This window comes from Mus caroli, chromosome 8, assembly GCF_900094665.2.
Source record: "Mus caroli chromosome 8, CAROLI_EIJ_v1.1, whole genome shotgun sequence".
NCBI classification, from domain to species: domain Eukaryota; kingdom Metazoa; phylum Chordata; class Mammalia; order Rodentia; family Muridae; genus Mus; species Mus caroli.
Genome location: NC_034577.1, coordinates 61,602,372 through 61,622,838, shown reverse-complemented (window position 1 = coordinate 61,622,838; position 20,467 = coordinate 61,602,372). Strand labels below are relative to the sequence as shown.

Genomic DNA, 20,467 nt, shown 5'->3' with positions numbered 1-20,467 from the left:
GACACTGAAGAAGGAAGCTCTCTCTCTTTTTTTCTGCTTACTCTGTCTCTGGCTAGCAAGTTAATTCCTTTGCTTTAGGGTTTACTTCTTTGACCTTGTGCTGTTTACTGAAGAACAGCTGAGACATCTGGCCTCAGTGCTGAACTCTACTGAACTACTAGATTCTTCCAATTTTAGTTGGTAGACTAGCCTCGTTAGGCTAGCTGGACCACCGCCTGTGAGTCATTCTAGGAAAGCCCCTTTTTACCTACGTAGAGATTCATTTTATCGGTTCTGTTCACCTAGAAAACTTTGATAGATACAGTGGTGTTGTCTTTATGTTAACACTCAGAAAGACCGCTAGGTAACAACAATGTCCATAAAAGACATTCTCTCTAAGTGTTCAAGTTACCAAGTAGACTATGCATTTCATTGTGCTTCAATTTGTTAAGAGATTGAACTGAATTTCAGGAAGAAAATTCCTATAGGAATGGACCACAATCCAGCCTTCTGGTAGGAAAAACATCTATCACTGTGTTTGTGATCGGGTTCCAGCTTTTCTCTCAAGTACCCTTGCCTCCCAGGTTAAATGTAGCTGCCGTTCATCTGACCTCAGCGTGAAGCCACAGAACAAGCATCTTGTTTCGTAAAAATACTCCTTCATTATTAATAATGTGGACTTCCTTCTACCTGTGGGACAGGAGAGTCACTCCACAGCACATTATGTAGTGTGCTGAGCAAACTAGCTTCTTCGGGTCCAGGCAGAAGAAGTGCCTAGCCTTTGTAGAAAGACAGGAGGGTCCGCTGTTGGAGGCAGGAGACAAGTGCAGTTGAAAGAAATCTCTGCAGATCTGGGAAAGGTCTGTGCCTGGAGTGAAACCAGTGCCAGGAAACACCGATTTGCCCCTTCAGTATTCTCTGGCTCTTGTCACTCAAGCGTCTCTAGCCAATCAGGACCTCCAGGCGGACTGCCACTCAGAAGGTGAGGCGGGCTCTTCCGGGCGCCGTGCTCTCCGCTCTTTTCTGAAGTGTGTAGGTGCTGGCGGTTCTGTGCCTCTGCTGAGAGCCGAGAAAAGTACTCGCGCAAGCTTGGAGGCCAAGCTATGGTGAGCCAGGGGCGACTGGCTGGGGACGAGTGGGCTGCCGAGCGTCGGGAACCCGTGTGGTGGGCCCTCCCTCGGTCTGAGTGGGAGCTAGTGGCCAGACGTAGCCCGGTGAGGTCCTTTGTGGTATTTGTAATTTGGAACTGCCAGGCTCCCCGTGGAGGCCTCTGCATAATTTCACTCTGGGCTGCATCCGTGCACGGCCTTGGGAACCGGGGTTGTGTGTAGGGGCTAGGTGGTACTTAGCTTCACTATGCTTTTGGCGCATCAGCGGCTGGCTGGTTGCAAAATTCAGGAAAATTCTAGTTTCTCTAGCATGTCTAGAATTTGTGCACTTCCTATTGAACTTTTAGGACTACGACCCATTTGGAGTTAATTTTGTGGGTGTTGTAAATGGAATCTCATGAATTGAGTAGCACTTCACTAAGCTGTGATGTTGAAGAGTAGAATTGATGATGTAAAGGATTTACCAATGCTTAAGAGATAGCAAGTCACACAAAGTAGAATTTAGCTAAGGGAGGGCTACCTCTATAACACCCCCATCCCCAAATACACAGTATGCTAACCAGGTTTGTCAGACATGAGGTGCTATGATACATGTTCGTTCATCAGGATTGTCTAGACATTTGGCTCCAACCATAACAGAGGAGACAACTCTGATTCACACCACTGGTCTAATGCCTATATTAAAGGGCATGTGTCTCACAAGCTGCTCAAAGGGACATTACAGTGTCACAACCAACATTAAGGCCTAGTGTGACATAAAGGTCCACTTTTCTTGAGAAAGGCATAGTTCTTGCCAGAAAGGCAAGAAGACCTTGTGTGACAGCTACTTGAAAAACAAAAAAACACCTTTGTATTGAGGGCTGGCCTGATCGAGCAAGGCGTTCCCTGAGGTTCTCATATATGGAGAAGGAACGTAGCATAGGTGCTTGGCGGATCCAGTAACAGCCTTGGGAGCTTCCCTATGGCTCTGAGGTATCTCTATAAATGAAGCACCTTCTCCAAAAACAGGAGTATGCTTGGGAGTTGGTCATGGTCTGGGGCCAGGGCCTTGGAGTAGGGTTTCTTCTGTTCTTGAGAACGCAAGTCTTCCCAGCACAGTGAACTGTGGTTATCAATCAGTCCCATGACCACTGTGGGCTTTGTGAGTAAAGCTTTTAAGATACCCTGTGTCCCCTTGTGCAGCAGCACTGTTTGATTAACCTCCTTCTGTGTTTGTACCATTGTATGGCTGTTTCTGTTGTCTTCATAGAAGCAGCCCCCATTTCCTTCCATTTTCCTCCTGGAAGTAGTATACAAGATGTTCTTCTTAGGGGTTGCTTGACTTCGCTTGGGCAAGACTTCCCCACCCCAGCTTTTACCTTGTCTTCCTTTTACTTTCACAGTATTTCTCATCTACAACTGGACCTTGTCACTCCAGTATGATCTGCTGTTCCAGGATACTGGTGTACTTAAGAAATAGTCCTGGGGATATCTTTGCTGTATAAATCTTCCATCTGCCTCAGTGGTTAGACTTGCAGTCTCCTGCCCCTATTTAAATTGTTCAAAGTATAACCTGGGGCCTGACCCAGCATGTATAGAATGCAAACTCTGTTCTAGGCTGGTTCCTCTTTGAGCATTCTCCAGAGCTGGGTGCATGCTATTCTTCAAGAATTTTTCCTTCATTAATGCCTTAAGTTCATGTAGTTATTTCTCCTAGGGAAAGCATATTCATTCTAGAACAGGTGTACCTCCAACCTAACCACACACACACACACACACAATGTTTCTGAGGCTCTATTATATTGCCTCAGATGGTCTTGATCCTCATCTGTAGCTCCACAGAGCAATTGCCTTGCTCTCCACCTGATTAAAATAAAATTCCTAAATTCTTAAATTAAAGGGCTGTCTCAATACAGAGGGGTTTTTTTTGGTTGGTTGGTTGGTTGGTTGGGTTTGGGTTTTTTTTTTTTTTTCCTTTTTTATTCATGAAAATAGTCATTTCACTCAACAAGGACTCATACACAGCAATTATATACAGTGTATAGCTTTAGCGAAACAGTCAGTCAACGGCAAACAAAAGCAATAACAGTAATTAAAACCTTGAAACAAAACAAATGAAAATCCCAAAGAAACCAATATCCAACCTAGAAAATTGATTTAAAAATTGATTAAAAGATTGTTTGATTGTGGCAAGACCTATGTGCTCTGTCTGGCCTTTGGTACAGACTGTAATAGCCTATCAAGTCAAGGGTTGGCATGTCTCTAGGGGCTTTGAAAATAAAGCCCTCCCAAGGTCAAGGATGAGACAGTTTCAGGCTTTTGTCTTTCTAATTCTCTTTACTAACCTCTACTAAAGTATCTCTGCTGGTAATCCTTGATGTGCTCTTACATAGTTTGTTAGTAGCTGGAGCACATGATGCCATAAAGTTGGTTTTCATTTAAACTATAATTTTTGAAATTGTAATTACATCATTTCTAAATTCTGATTCCTCCCTCCCATATATTCCTCTTTGTATTCAATTTCATGGACTCTTTTTGTCTTTTGGGGAAAATTTTTAAAAATTTAATTTTCATTTGTTTTTATTATTTTTTCATTCACTTTGCATCCCAGTATCAGACCTCTTTGCCAGTTCTGCATCACAAAGATCCCCCCATCCCCTTCTTCTCTGAGAAGGGGGGGCTCCCTTGGGTCTTATGTCCTATCCCTCCCCTCATCCCCCCTTGTCAAGTCTCTGCAGGACTAGGCATATCCTCTCCTACTGAGGCCAGACAAGTCAGCCCAGCTAGGGGAACAGGATCTATAGGCATTAGGGACAGCTCCCCTTTACTTGTTGGGAGACCTGTATGAAGACCACACTACACTGCTGCAGGGTGTCTAGGTCTAGCCTATGATCCCTCTTTGGTTGGTGGTTCAGTCTCTGGAAGCCCCAAAGATTCCAGATTAGTTGACTCTGATGGCCCTCTTTGGAGTCCCTGTCCTCTTTGGGTCCTTCAATCCTTCCCACAACTCTTGTACAAAACCCCTCCAGCTCCATCCATCTAATGTTTGGCTGTGGGTATCTGCATATGCTTTGGTCAGCTGTTCTGTGGAGCCTCTCTGAGGACAGTTGTGCTAGGATCCTGTCTGCAAGCATAAGAGAGTATCATTAATAGTGTCAGGGACTGGAGCATGGGGTGGATTTCAGTTATGGCCAGTCATTGGTTGGCCAATCCATCTTTCTCTGCTCTATGTCCCTGCATTTCTTGTAGGCAGGACACATTTTTTTTCCTCTTTTCTTTTTATTGGATATTTTATTTATTTTCATTTCAAATATTATCCCCTTTCCCAGTTTCCCCTCATTTGAGTCAAAGATTTCTATGGGTTGTTTGGTGTCCCTATCCCTCCTCTGGGAGTACTACCTTGCTACAGGAAGTGGCCACTTCAGGTTAATATCCCCCACTGCAAGGTGTCTTAGCTAGAGTCGCCCCAAAACATTCAGTTCCTACCCCCAGGTCTTTAGCATGTCCTAAAGATGCTGCCCTATGCTCCCCCATGGATTTCTGTTCTCTCTCCTCTGCTCTCCCTACTCATGATGCCCCTTCTGCCCCTCCCCTTTTCTACCCAGTTCCTCCCCTCCACCTTCGATATCTGTTTTATTTCCCGTTTTGAGAAGGATTGAACCATCCTCCCTTGACCCTCCTTGTTATTTTGCTTCTTTGGTTCTGTGGATTTTAGTGTGGTTATCCTTTACTTTATGACTACTGTCCACTTATAACTGGGGACATACCATGCTTGTCTGTTTGGGTTTGAATTACTTCACTTAGGATGATATTTTCTAGTGTCATGCATTTGCCTGCAAATTCAATGATATCCTTGTATTTAATATGGTGTAAATGCACCACTTTTTCTTTATCCATTGTTCAGTTGAGGGGCAAAAATGTTGATTCCAGTTTATAGCTACTGTGAATAAAGCTGCTATGAACATAGTTGAGCAAGTGTTTTTGTGGTATAGTGCAGCATCTTTTGGGCATATGCCCAGGAATGGTATAGCCAAGTATAGAGGTAGAACTATTCCCAACTATCTAATTGCCGAATTGATTTCTAGAGTGGTTTTAAAAGTTTACACTGCCACCAGAAATGGAGGCATTGTTCCCTTTGCTGCACATCCTCATGAGTATGTGCTGTCCATTGAGTTTTTGATCTGAGCCATTCTGGTTTCCTTTTTTTTTTTTTGATGATTAAGGACTTTGAACATTTCTTTCAGTGTTTCTCAGCTATTTGAGATTCATCTGTTGAGAATTCTCTGTTAGCTCTTTAGCCCCCCCCCCCCTTTTTTTGTTTTTTTGTTTTGTTTTTCGAGACAGGGTTTCTCTGTTTAGCCCTGGCTGTCCTGGAACTCACTCTATAGGCTGGCCTCGATCTCAGAAATCTGCCTGCCTCTGCCTCTGCCTCTGCCTCTGCCTCCCAAGTGCTGGGATTAAAGGCATGCACCACCACCACCCGGCTACCCCATTTTAAAAATTGATTTATTTGGGTTGTTGGTGTCTAACTTCCTGAGTTCCTTATATGTCTTGGATATTAGCCCTCTGTCAAATTATGGGTTGGTGAAGATCTTTTCCCAATATTTAGGCAGTCATTTTGTCTCATTGAGGATGTCCTTTGATTTACAGGAGCTTTTCAGTTCCTTGAGGTCCCATTTCTTAATTGTTGATCTTAGTGCCTGAACCATTGGTATTCTGTTCAGGAAGTTGTCTCCTAGACCAATGAGTTCAAGGTTATTCCCCACTTTCTATTCTGTTATTTCATGTATCTGGTTTTATGTTGAGGTCTTTCATCCACTTAGACTTGAGTAGTTTTGTGAAGGGGATAAGTATGGATCCATTTGAATTCTTCTACATGCAGACTTCCAGTTAGCACAAGTTGTTCAAGTTGCTTTCCCTTTTCCATTTTGTGGTTTGGGCTTTATTGTTATTATTTTTTTTTTTTTCAGAAATCAAGTGTCAGTAGATGTGTGGGTTTCTATCTGGGTCTTTGATTCAATTCTATTGATCAACCTGAGTGTTTCTATGCCAGTACCATGCAGTGCTTATTCCTATTGCTGTGTAGTACAGCTTGAAGTCAAAGATTATGATACCTCCAGAAGTTCTTTCATTGTTCAGGATTGTTTCAGCTTTTCGTGTTTGTTTGTTGTTTTTCCATATAAAGTTGAGAATTGTTCTTTTAAAATCTGTAAAGAATTGTGTTGAAATTTTGATGGGACTTGTAATGAATCTGTAGATTGCTTTTGATAAGATGGTCAGTTTTACTATATGAATCCTAAGGATCCTTGGCCTCTTTTTCATTGAATCATTGTTATTGTTTGAATTTGATCTAAATGTGTCTGCAGAACTTCCCAGCTGTCTGGCCAAGGATGGCTCTATTGCACATTGAGTATGAAATGGAAAGTGCACACAAGAGTCCCCATGTCTTGGGAGAATAACAGGAAGTGCTCTGGGAGACTAGATGAATTTTTATACTAAAATACAAATTTTCCAGAATGGGCCTTTGTCATCCTTTAGGGTGAAAGGATAGAACGAGGAAGGTCTGTGTTGTCTGAATCATTGATCTCTACTCACCCAGTAGGGGAGATGCTGCCTAGCTAGGTGTCTCTAGCTAATGAGAGATTCTGAGAAGGCCTGCCAGAAAGAAACACCAGTGGAAGGTAGCTTGCGGGTTCCTTCCAGTATTCTCCTTTGATGCTGTTGTGGGGAGCTGTATTGGGGAATACCATCTGTACAATGGTGAGTCTGGGGGCCACTCTCCCCAGTTCAGGGGAAATCAAGCTAACTGAGATGTCAGTGCTTGTGAGCCTAGGATGGACAGTGATCCAAACTGTGGTTCTGTTGGTCCATGTGCCAACCTGAATAGTGGCGCTTGGCATCTGTGCCTCCCTGAGTATGGATTGCCTATGGAGAAGGAGGCTCTATAACCCTGGCTATGAGATGATGCCGTGCTTGTAAAACCACTATCCTGTGTGCACACATGTGTATTGCTCTTTTGGTGTGTGGTGGGAAGATAGATTAGAAAACTGAAGGTCTGGTTTCTAGAAGTTCAGAATGTTGCGTTCCACTTTCAGGTTTGTCTTACAAATTTTACAAATAGTTTAGAAACTGGTAGAAAAGCCATCATGAGGCCATCATTCAGCAACTTGATTAGAATCCTAGGCCTGGAGAGATGACTTAGTGGTTAAGAGCACTTGATGATCTTCCAAAGGACCATATTTCAGTTCCCAGGACCCATATCATGTGGCTCACAACTGTTTGCAACTCCACCTCCAGAGGACTGATAATCTGTTCTTACCTCACTGGGTTCATTCGAATACACACACACACACACAAAATAGTCACAGAGAAATACACATATACAGTTTTTAAAAATCCTAAAATCTTGGTGCTGACTCATGCTTTTAATCCCATAACTCAGGAGGCTGAGGCAGGCATATTTCTGAGTTCAAGGCCAATCTTTTATTCTTAGCTAATGTCTATCTTTGATGTTGAAGGATATTTCTTGTGTGCAGCAGAAAGATGGATCCTGTTTTCACATTCATTCTGCTAGTCTGAGTCTTTTATTGGGAAATTGAGGCCACATATGTTGAGAGATATCAATGACATGTGGTTGTTAATTCCTGTTTTTATTGTTGGAAGTGGTAGCTGTGGGGTGTGTGTGTGGGGGGTGCTTTTCTTATTTAGGTTTTGCTGATGTGAGATTATTTATTCCCTGTGTTTTCATGGATGGGGTTAACTTCGTTGGTTTGGAGTTTTCATAACATCTTCTGTAGGACTGGATTTGTAGATAGATATTGTTTAAATTAGACATTATTGTGGAATATCTTTTTGTCTCCAAACATTTGATTAAAAGTTTTGCTTGGTGTAGTAATCTTGGCTGGCATCTGTGGTCTCCTTAGAGTCTGTAGTACATCTGTCCAAGCCTGTTTGTGCTATAGAGTCTCAGTTAAGAAGTCATACTTGGTCTCTTCCCCTTGAAGCTTTTTTTTTAAATGATTAAATATTTTCTTTATTTACATTTCAATTTTATCAACTTTCCTCATTTCCCCTCCAAATCCCGCCCTAAGCTATCCCACCTTCTCCTGATTATTAACCCACCCACTCCCACTTTCCTGTCCAGGCATTCCCCTACACTAGAGAATCGAGCCTTCACAAGACCAAGGGCCTCTCTTCTCATTGATGTCTCACAAGGCCATCCTCTGCTACATATGTGACTGAAGCCTTGAGTCCCTCCATATGTATTCTTTGGTTGGTGGTTTTCAGTCCCTGGGAGCTCTGGGGGCTACTGGTTGGTCAATATTATAGTTCCTCCTATGGGGCTGAAAACCCCTTCAGCTCCTTGGGACCTTTCTCTAGCTCCTCCATTGGGGACCCTGTACTCAGTCCAATGGATGTGAGCATCCACTTCTGTATTTGTTAGGCACTGGCAGAGCCTCTCAGTGGACAACTACATCAGGTTCCTGTCAGGAAGCACTTGTTGGCATCCACAATAGTGACTGGGTTTGGTAACTGTATATGGGATGAGTCCTCAGGTATGACAGTCACTGGATGGCCTTTCCTTCATTTTCTGCTCCAAACTTTGTCTCTGTATCTCCTCCCATGGGTATTTTGAACCCCCTTCTAAGAAGGACGGAAATAACCACTCTGTGGTCTTCCTTTTTCTTGAGCTTCATTTGATCTGTGAATTGTATCTTGGGTATTCTGAACTTCTGGGCTAATATCCACTTATCAGTGAGTGCATATCATGTGTGTTCTTTTGTGATTGGGTGACCTCACTTAGGATGGTATTTTCTAGTTCCATCCATTTGCCTCTAAGGACTTCATGAGTTCATCGTTTTCAATAGCTGAGTAGTACTCCATTGTGTAAGTGTACCACATTTTCTGTATCCATTCCTCTGTTGAGGGTTCTTTCTAGCTTCTGGCTATTACAAATAAGGCTGCTATGAACATAGTGAAGCATGTGTCCTTATTACATGTTGGAGCATCTTTTGGGTATATGCCCAGTAGTGGTATAGCTGGGTGTTGAGGTCTCCCACTATTATTGTGTGAGGTGCAATATCTGCTTTGAACTTTAGCAAAGGTTCTTTCTTTTCTTTTCTTTTTTTTGTTTTGTTTTGTTTGTTGTTGTTTTGTTTTGTTTTGTTTTTTGGGGGGTGGGGTTTTCTTGGGGGGGTTGTTTGTTTGTTTGTTTTTTGGTTTTTCGATACAGGATTTCTCTGTATAGCTCTGGCTGTCCTGGAACTCACTCTGTAGACCAGGCTGGCCTTGAACTCAGAGATTTGCCTGCCTCTGCCTCCCAATTAATGGTATGTGTCACCATTGCCCAGCAGCAAAGTTTCTTTTATGAATGTGGGTCCCCTTGCATTTGGAGCACAGATGTTCAGAATTAAGGGTTCATCTTGGTAGATTTTACCTTTGATGGGAATGAAGTGTCCCTCCTTATCTTTTTAGATAACTTTAGGTTAAAATTCGATTTTATTTGATATTAGAATGGCTACTCCAGCTTGTTCCTTGGGACCATTTGCTTAGAAAATTGTTTTCCAGCCTTTTATTCTGAGGTAGTGTCTGTCTTTGTCACTGAGCTGGGCTTCCTGTATGCAGCAAAATGTTGGGTCTTGTTTACTTATCCAGTCTGTTAGTCTATGTGTTTTTATTGGGGAATTGAGTCCATTGATATTAAGAGCTATTAAGGAAAAGTGATTGTTGCTTCACATATTTTTGTTGTTGAGGTAGAGTTATGTTTATGTGGCTATCTTCTTTTTGGTTTATTAAAAGATTATTTTCTTGCTATTTCTAGGGAGTAGTTTATCCTCTTGTGTTGGAGTTTTCCATTTATTATCCTTTGAGGGGATGGATTTGTGGAAAGATATTGTGTACATTTGTCTTTGTCATGGAATACCTTGGTTTCTCCATCTATGCTAATTGAGAGTTTTGCTGGATATAGTAGCCTGGGATGGCATTTGTGTTCTCTTAGGGTCTGTATGACATCTGCTCAGGATCTTCAGGCTTTCATAGTCTCTGATGAGAAGTCTGGTATAATTCGGATAGATTTGCCTTTATATGTTACTTGAACTTTTTCTCTTAATGCTTTTAATATTCTTTCTTTGTTTAGTGTATTTGGTGTTTTGATTATTATGTGACAGGAAAAATTTCTTTTCTGGTCCAATCTATTTGGAGTTCTGTAGGCTTCTTCTATGTTTATGTGCATCTCTTTCTTTAAGGAAGTTTTCTTCTATAATTTTGTTGAAGATATTTACTGGCCCTTTAAGTTGGGAATCTTCACTCTCTTCTATATCTATTATCTTTAGGTTTGGTCTTCTCATTTTGTCCTGGATTTCCTGGATGTTTTGGCTTAGGAGCCTTTTGCATTTTGCATTTTCTTTGACTGTTGTTTCAGTGTATGGTATCTTCTGCACATGAGATTCTCTCTTCTGTCTCTTGTACTTTGTTGCTGATTCTCGCATTTATAACTCCTATAACTTCCTAGATTTTCTAACTCCAGGGTTGTCTCCCTTTGTGATTTCTTTATTGTTTCTTTTCCCATTTCTAGATTCTGGATGGTTTTGTTCAGTTCTTTCACCTTTTGGTTGTGTTTACCTGTAATTCTTTAAGGTATTTTTGTGTTTTGTCATTAAGGGCTTTTAGCTGTTTACCTGTATTCTCCTGTATTTCATTTAGGGAGGTACTTATCCTTTTTAAAGTCCTCAATCAACATCATGAGATGTGATTTTAAATCCAAATCTTGCTTTTTGTGTGTGTTGGGTTATCCAGGACTTACTGTTGTGAGAGAACTGTGTTCTGATGATGCCATGTAGCTTTGGTTTTTGTTGGTAAAGTTCTTGCACTTTCCTTTCTTCATCTGGCTATCTCTGGTGTTAGTAGGTCTTGCTGTCTCTGGCTTGAGCTTGCCCCTCCTGTGGGCTTGTAAGCCTGTGTCAGCACTTCTGGGAGATCAGCTCACCCTGGCAGGGCCCATGCACAGAGCGCTAGTGGAACAGCCCCAGCTCCTGGGTTCAGATGGAGACAGGAAGGATCCTGTCCCAGCTGCTCCACCTCTCCTATTCTCTTGAAGCTTTCAATATTCTTTCTTGGTTCTCTGTGTTAGTGTTTTGATTATTATGTGGTGAAGAAATAGTCTTTTCTGGTTCAATCAGTTTGGTGTTCTGTATGCTTCTTATATATACATTAATAGGCTTCTCTTTCTTTGGTTATGAAATTTTTGTTTAAAATATTTTCTGTGCCTTTGGGTTGGTATTCTTCCTCTGTTCCTATTATCCTTAGGTTTAGACTTTTCATGGTGTCCCAGATTTTCTGGATTTGTGTGTGTGTGTCAGGAATTATTTTAGATTTAATATATTTCTTGACCAGTGTATCTAATCTTTAACATATGAAATCTCTCTTTGGTTTTTTGTGTGCTTTTGATGATGCTTGCATCTGTTCTCTCAAAAATCTGCATTCTCTTTTGTCTTTAAAAACAATTAAACAAAACTTTAAAATTCTATCCTATGATTACTCCCTTGTAGGAAGCAGGCAGCTTTTACTGTCTTGCTCTCTGCCTTAGAGCAGCCATCCTGTCTCTTTTCACAACAGGGGATCCCAGCATCTTTGACCTCAGGCTTCCCTTGTGTTCCTTTAAGTTTCCTGCATGCTGGAGCCACCATGTAACTCACTCTCTCTGCTCACTGAGAAACCAATTTTACCTCTTCCTAGACTTATATCACTGTGTATGATCCATCCAAGAATTCTAAATTAATAGTGGATCCTTACCTTCCATGTTGTGCACCATCTGTTGCATGCCTCCCACTCCAAAGCCTTCTCTTTTCCTGCATCCGTTCTCTTCCTCAGACCTGGAAACCCCACCTTTACTTCACCCAGCAATTGGCTTCTGCCTTCTTTATTGACCAAACCAAGAACCAATTAGGGAACCAGATTTTAGTATCAGCTCCTCCCCCTAGCAATTGTGTTATCTGGTAAGTTTTAAAATAATAAAGCAGTCTAGAGTGGGTTGGTTTTGTTGTTGTTGTTGTTGTTGTTTTGAGTTTTTTGAGACAGGGTTTCTCTGTGTATCCCTGGCTGTCCTGGAACTCACTCTGTAGACCAGGCTGGCCTCCAACTCAGAAATTCACCTGCCTCTGCCTCCCAAGTGCTGGGATTAAAGGCATGCCCACCATGCCCTGCTGAGTTTTTCTTAAGGTGGGCAGGAGAAGACTGGGTGGCTTGGTAAAGCTAGCTGGGAAGAAGAGGTAGCCAGTGGCAGGCTGGAGGGAGCATGGTCTCTGAGCTAAGCTGGGACCACAGCACTAGGAAAAGGAGGAAGCATGCATTTTTAAAATTATGTGCAACAATGGCTGGTGACATATTTCTCTGGCTGTTAATTGTATTGTTACACTGATATTTAGGCATCTGGGTTTTGGGTGATTATTGATTTAGGTGTTCATTTATGGATTTTTCAGTGTTGGATAGGTATTTTATCTGTTTCTTCTCTTGTTCTCTGACCTATGTGGTCTATATTTGAGCATGAGGTTTTGACCCAAGTTGAGGACAGGAGTTCTGTGTGGCCTCTAGTCCAGAAGGGTATCTCCCACCTATGTTAGAGTCTGGACATTTCAGGACTCAGGTTCAGCAAGTAATGTCTGTCCAAGTTAAGGGCCCTGAGGTGGTGGAACAGGGGGCAGAGGTATGGGGTTAGGGTGGGTAGCCTGTCTGGTTTTCTAGCAGCTGAAGACTGTGGTTAGGAAGAGAGTTGGTGAAGTCTTCAAGGTGATGGCTAACCATTATTTAACGTAGAATCATCAGAAGTTGAGTAATATTGATCAAAGTCATTTTTCCTGCATGAGTTTCCTTAGGTCTTTTAATTAAAACTTGACTGTATTTTTCTGCTTTTGTTCATGGCTTTTTCTCTCCATCCCTTTATTCTTTCACAAATATTGTATAATTCTTGATTGTTGTATCTCTGTCATAAGTATAGAAATCACATTGATACAATGTGTATACTATTTCTTTATAAGCATATTGAGCATTATGTTTTCTGCTTTGCATGCGGCTTTGACATCAGCTTTCTTACTACAAGTTGTTTGGAATTTCTTTGTATTGTATTCAATTTATGTGGTAAATTCACCATATACTACATCTTAATCATGATGTCATTAATAAAATATAAGCAAGGATTGTTTATTTACCTCTTTCTTTATTTAGGTTTGTTATTGTTGTTCACTTATGAAAGACATTTAGTTTATTGGGTAGAATATACTGTAGGGTTTGGGTAAGTTTCTCAGCACTTATTCTTGTTGGGAGTGACCTGAGTTCAGATCTCAACATCTGAATTGGGAAGCTAATAACTACCTACTCCTCCAGAGCCAAGGGATCTTACACTCTGTGTCTCTGACGTGTCGCCTGTGAACACACAGCTGACACACACAAGCATACACATGAAAATGCTGATAAATGTGTTTATAGTCTTTATAACTTATAAAGCAATTATAACAAAACAGTTTGCTTTAGGTGTACAATGCCAATGATATAATCTTTCTTTAGGTAAAAATGCCAGCAGCCAATAACTGGGGAGAACAGACAGAGCGGGTTTAGGATTCTCAGTTTTAGGACCTGGAGGAGGAGGAAGGAGAACAGAGAAGCTCCATGCTGGGAGAGTGTGGAGGAGAGGAGAGATGCCATGCTCAAGAACAGTACGGGACTGAGAGGCATGGCCACCATGTGAAGGAGCCGGGAAAGTGCGACCCAGTTGGCCAGCCCTCTAGGTCCAGAGCAGCCATGATAGAACACCGAATTTAGTAAGTAGTAATTCAAAGTTATCAGCTGGAAATAATGAAGATTAGGCAGTACTGTCCAGCTATTGTGCTGCCTAAGGCATATTAATGTGTCTTTCATTCAGGAACACAAACCATTGAGGTGGGTAGCGAACCTGCTGATGAAATTTATTTATTAAATATTTATTTCAGCAATGGTTAACACATTGGTCTTAGATTTTTGAAGTTTTTTAAAAAACTGTGTGTGTATGTATGTGTATACACACACACACACATACACATATATATACACACACATTATTTTCTCTGTGTCCTGATTAGCTTCAACTGTCAATAAGACATAACCTAGAGTTATCTTAGGAAATATCAGTTGAGGGCATGTCCAGATGAGAATGGCTGGTTGCTATGTCTTTGAGACATTTTGTTGATTGATGATTGGTATGGGAAGGGTCTTCCACTTAAGGTGTCTGACCAAGCCATCTCAGTCAGTTAACAGGGTCACAAGGGAAGGAGGGAGGGAGAATTGAAAAGGAAGAAAAACAATTAGGCAAAATTATAACATGACCCCAGCCAGAACTGAGGCTGAAACAGCTTAATTTTTCTCAAGTCTGCTTTTATATCATTCTAGGTATATCCAAGAAACAAGGTCAGTGCTTAGATCAAAGACAAAGTAATCAAGTGAAGTAGTAGTAAACAAGGAGATTTCACGAGAGAGTAATCAAGCCGAGTAGTAAGCCAAGAGAGAGTAATCAAGCCAAGTAGTAAGCCAAGAGACGACACAAGGTAACAAGCAGAGTAGCAAGGCAAGAGATCACACAGGGAATAATTTAGCAAAGCAGTAAACAAAGCCCCATGGTCACTGTTTCTAATGTTCTTACTGAGCCTACATCCTTGTCTGAGCCCAGTGACAAATGCCAAATTCCTAGAAGCAGCACCAAAAGCTCTCAGCAGGTGTCAGTATCCCTAAACTACTATGGCTGGTCTGAATAAGAATGAGCATGCAGCAGTGAGCAAGGAATAGAGATGACCAAAACTCCTGGGTTTTGCCTTCAGTTTCTACCTTGAATTTATATCCTAAGCTTCCACAACGGTGGATTGTGATCTGGCAGTATCAGCCCCCCCCCCAAAAGAAACCTATTCATTACCTGAGTTGCTTTGGGGTAGAGGATTTAATCTTAGGAGCAGAGAAGCAAGATAGAACAAAAACTCCTACCTCATAAGTGATTTTGTTGCTGTGAAGTACAGTGATTTGGAGGAATGTGGAAAATATTACTACTTTAGAAGGCAAAAGCTATCAGAATCTGTGTGCAGAGGTTAATCCGTTATTCTGGTATACCTAGGAAAAGGGAGTTTCTAGAGTAGTACAGAGAGTGGAGGTTGATGTCGTAGGATTTCAGTGGCAAATAGGGTCCATGAAAAATTAAACTACAGGTTTTTGTGTGATATTTGCCTTCAAACTCTTTCTTATTGTGCCCATGCACTGTACAAATGAGTATGATAGAAAAAAAGACTGATTTCTTAGATAAAATACTTATATTAGTGTATAGTTGTTACTGAAGACTCATGCATGTTTGCAGCAAAAAGTAACACAAGTGGTGTGTAAAGATAGAACAAGTCTGTGATTTGTACAGAAAAATACTGCTAAGTAGTTTCAGATGGCATTCAAATGCTAAAACAAAGGCAGGAATATTCAAGGAAAATTGCACCATTAAAGAGAAGACTCTTTCCATTGAATTGGAAGCTTAGTAATGGTACCCTAATGGTAAGACTCTATTCAGCTAAACATTTATGAAAGGAACGGGCAAAGGGATATCTAGTCCCAAGAAGCAACTTCATTCAGAATCTGCTACAACTGTGGTCCAAGTGTGGCAGGGTCCATCCCAATCTCGAAGCCAAACTTGACAGGATCACCTCTGTTGTTCTGGTTCTGGAAACAAGAAAGTTGCAAAGTTTAAAGGTCATGAATTTTTCCTCTGTGGTTTCAGTTCATCCCTGTTGTACTCAACTATGTTTGGCAGAATCAGGGCCTCAGTGAGAAGAGTGTAAGCTCAATGCATGAAGCGGTGAACATGATGCCTGCTTTGCATCTTGAGCCCACAAGATCTTGAGATACCTGAGCTATAAGATATATGACATAGTGGGTGGAAGAGCAAGGGGGAGGGGGGAGGGGGACAAAGGGAGAGGAGGAGAGAGGGAGAGACAGAGGCGGGGAGAGAGGGAGAAAGAGAGAGGGGCATGCAAGCAGATTCAGAGGTGACAGAGATGAGAAGTTTCAGGGATAGAGCCATGTAAATCTTTTAAAACTTTAGCCCCATGTGTCTGAGGCAGAGCTCTAGGACTTGGGGTTTGCCTTGCTGGGTTTCGGTCTTGCCTTTGTCAAATCTTTTTTCTATTTTCAAATGGGAATGTGTAATATGTTGTTGTATTTTCAAAATATATAACTGGTTTCCTAATTTTAGAAGATATCATAGTCAAAAAATTTCTGTCTGTCTGTCTGTCTGTCAGAAGAGACTGAACATTTGGTTGGGGTTCTTATTGGGATCCTCGCACATAGTGACCTGGATCAGTAGTAGTATATTCAATGAAAAACCTCCCAGATAGAATAATGTACTTGAACACTTGTCTCTCATTGGTTGCTGGCTTTGGAGTGCATATGGAGTCTTGAGTAAGCAGAGCCTTGCGGGTGGAAGTTTCCCGTTGGGGTTGAGATTAGAATGTCTATAGCCTTTCCCCATTATCAATTAATTGTGCCTACATTCTTATAGTTGAAATCTGATTAGCCAGCTTTTACCACATAGTGCTATGCCTTTAACATGCACAGTATTGCTAAATAACATAAGATAGAGAAGAAATATTGGCTTTTCATTGATAAGCCATTTGCTAGCCTGATATATATAATTTTATTATTTTCGGTTTAGTTTTTGAGGACAAGTTTTCTCTGTGTTGCTTTGGCTGTCCTGACATTAGCTCTTGAGATTCAGTTCATCTTGATCTGTCTGATTCCGCCTCCCACGTGCTGGGATTAAAGGTGAGGTCCATCCAATATAACTGACTTTCTGTTTTCTATTATTGGCTGATAGCCCTGGAGTGGAGGTTTTTGTAGGTGTCAAGCATATGCTATTGTGTTGAGCTTCATCTACATCTTAAAATTTGAACTTGGACAGAGGGTATATTCTCTCTCACAGAGTGATATATATATTCATGGTATTAATATCACCTGAGCCTCCTAAGTCATTGGATTGAAGGTGCATGACATTTTTCTTACCTTTTATGTGTTTTGATTGTATTAATGAATATGAGTGTTTGGCTTGTATGCATAGACACAACATGTTGTGTGTCTGGCATTTACAGTACTCAGAAGATGGCCTCATAACCTCTGACCTTGGAGTATTGATATCTGTGAGCCTAATGTAAATACTGACAATTGAACTGATTTCCTTTATAAGACCAGCAAGTAATCTTAACTCCTGAGCCATCTATCTTGCTCAGTTTTTTTTTTTTATGTATGATCTAAGTATACAGTGCTTAAATTTTCATCATCCATCGCTATCTGTGTAAACATGCATTCTCCTTTACTAAGATCTTAGTAATCTCATAGTTTGAGTTGTGACACTTTACACTTCTGTGAGGTGAATAGTGAGACCTTCAGAGTTTTTGTCTCCCTTGTTTGTTTATTTTGTTGGGCTTTTTTGCCAGGGAAAGAGTCTGAACATTTACCTATATCTGTCTTGGATTCATTCTATAGGCCAGGCCTTCCACTCAGTGAGATCCATCTGTCTCTGCTTTCTGAGTACTAGGGTTAAATGCATGAGACAGACCTGCTTGCCCATTTTCTTTTGTACTTATTAATCATTCATGCGATTTCTCTAAAATGTACTCAGTATTACTGATCTCTTTGTTTAATGACCAGGGTGAAGCGTCTCTTCAGTTTCCTTCTAAAATGACTTGGTGATTACATTAGAATGTCCATGTCATAGATTGAGTGTGAAAAACACCATAATTAGATCAATATATTGGTAAAGAAGTGTACAATTACAATGTTGTCAGTATTATGCTTTCTGTTGTTCACAAGTGTGGCATATTTTAGGATGCAGTGACCTATGATGATGTGCACATAAACTTCACTCAGGAAGAATGGGTCTTGTTGGATCTTTCCCAAAAGAGGCTCTACAAAGATGTTATCCTGGAGACCTACAGGAACCTCACTGCTATAGGTAAGACTAGATTTTCTGTCACTTATTAAAGTATGAGGAAAAGTTTTTCTTATCTTCTGTAGTTTTTGATTGTGAAAGTGGAGAATATAGTAAATATTTCTGGTATGTCTTAAGGTTCACTGATGACAGTAACTTAACTTTTGTATAATTTCAAATATATGATACATTTTCTGATAATATGTTTTAGGATACAAATGGGAAGAACACAATATTGAAGAACATTGTCAAAATTCTAGAATACATGGAAGGTGAGTTTCATGTGTTAACTGAAACTTAAACATTTGTATGTACCTCTGAAGAAATTTTAATGTGCCCTGGAAATTTTAAGGTAAAGAACAGCATAAAGCACAGGTTTTTGTATATTAATGAATAGAAGATTCTCATAATATCATATGCCTTAGGGTCAGGTAGCTAATCCATGTTTTTAAGGCATTTCTTTAAGAAACAAGGAAAGGAAGCATGCCTTAGAAGCTATTATCTTTTGAATAATAGCCCCACAAGAATTACTTTGTAGAACTGCCAAATTCATTTAGTTTGATACCACTCAGGTATCACAAAGGGCATACACATAGACTAGATGATCCAAAACCATCTAATAAGCAAATAGTTTATAGTGAAGCTCACATTACTTATATACTTATAGTTATTTACCATATATACTTATACACATATATATACACTTATATACTTATAGTTAGTGAGAAGGGCAGTTTATGAAAATCAACAAGGTTCTTGTGAAGAAAACTCTATCCTTATATTACATCATTATGATAAGCAATAAATTTAAACTTGTATGAATCCAATGTGAAAGCCTTTTGTTATTCTTGCTTTAATATACATATCATATGTTGCATTAGATATAAGGGAGCATAATGGACATGGAAAGATGCAATGTGCCCCTTTTACTCCCAGAAGTATTAGGAGAGACTTAGTAGTACCACTTCGAGTAGACTTTGAATATGATGTAAGTTTACCATTGTGTTTCCAACTTCATTGGGAATTCGTTCCCAAATTCAGAGTGCATAAATGTTCTGTGAGGAGGAATATAGACACTCATTTATTTGTCCTGGTTCACTTTGCAAATGTAGTTTGGCTCTCAGTATAGGAAATTATTATGAATGCCATGACTGTAGTAAATCTGAGTTCTTCCAGTTGTCTTCAAAGATAGGAAAGCACTCAAATGGAAAAAAGATGCTTGCTATAAGTGTGAACCATGTACTAAAAACTCTAACCATCCCAGATATCTTCAAAAACATAAATGTATACATAATGAAGAGGGACCCTATGACTGTAAACAATGTGATAAAACCTTAAGATCTGATTCTTTTCTGTAATTAAACTAAATTGTAAAAGTAAATCATAGAGATAAAAAGATTCATCAGTATAATCAATATCATAAAATGTTTGCATATGCCATTTATCTTTGCAGGCAAGAAAGAAGTCACCCTGGAGATAAACTCTATGAATATAGACAATGTGGTAAAGTTTTTGCATGTCACAGTCATCTTCAAAGTCATGAAAGAATTCATGCTGGAGAGGAATCCTGTGAATGTAATCAATGTAATAATCACAGTACTCTTCAAAATCCTGAAAAAAATCATACTGAAGAGAGACTATATGAATGTAATGAATGTGGTAAAGCTTTTTCACAACAGAGTCATCTCCAAATACATACAAGGACACATCATGGACAGAAACTCTATGAATGTAAGCAATGTTGTAAAGCCTTTGCCTGTTGCAGCAGTCTTCAAAAACATGAAAAAGATCATACTAGAGATACAACCTATGAGTCTAAGCAAAGTGGTATAGACTTTTCACATCAGGGTTATCTCCATAAGCATAAAAGAACATATATTGTACAGAAACACTATAAATGCAGTCAATGTGATAAAGTATTTTCAAAACGTAGTAATTTTCAAAGACATAAAAGACTACATACAGGAGAGAAACCCTATGACTGTAACCAATGTGGTAAAGGCTTTGCACTGCCCAGATATCTCATAAAACATAGAAGAACACATATCGGAGAGAAACCCTATGAGTGTAATCAGTGTGGTAAAGCCTTTGCACAGAGCAGTGGTCTTCAAAATCATGAAAGAATTCATACTGGAGAGAAACCTTATGAATGTAATCAATGTGGTAAAGCCTTTGCACATCAGAGTTATCTCCAGAAACATGAAAAAACTCATACCGGAGAGAAAGCCTATGAATGTAATCAATGTGGTAAAGCCTTTGAACAACAGATTTATCTTCAAATTCATGAAAGAGTTCATACTGGAGAGAAACCGTATGTATGTAATCAATGTGGTAAAGCCTTTGCATATCACAGTCATCTTAAAGTTCATGGAAGAGCTCATACTGGAGAGAAACCCTATGAATGTAATCAGTGCGGCAGAGC

The 20,467-nt window shown here is 40.2% G+C and overlaps 1 protein-coding gene across 1 annotated transcript in view; it reads left to right on the top strand.

The window, feature by feature from the left end:
- The first annotated feature begins 988 nt into the window (after window positions 1-988).
- The window catches only part of LOC110300662 (zinc finger protein 431-like), a 21,370-nt gene continuing 1,891 nt past the window's right edge, over window positions 989-20,467 (top strand). Inside the window, 4 exon segments of the mRNA XM_029480855.1 lie at window positions 989-1,085; window positions 17,943-18,069; window positions 18,257-18,317; window positions 19,499-20,408. Coding sequence (XP_029336715.1) covers window positions 1,083-1,085; window positions 17,943-18,069; window positions 18,257-18,317; window positions 19,499-20,408 — 1,101 coding nt within the window. The 5' untranslated portion in view covers window positions 989-1,082.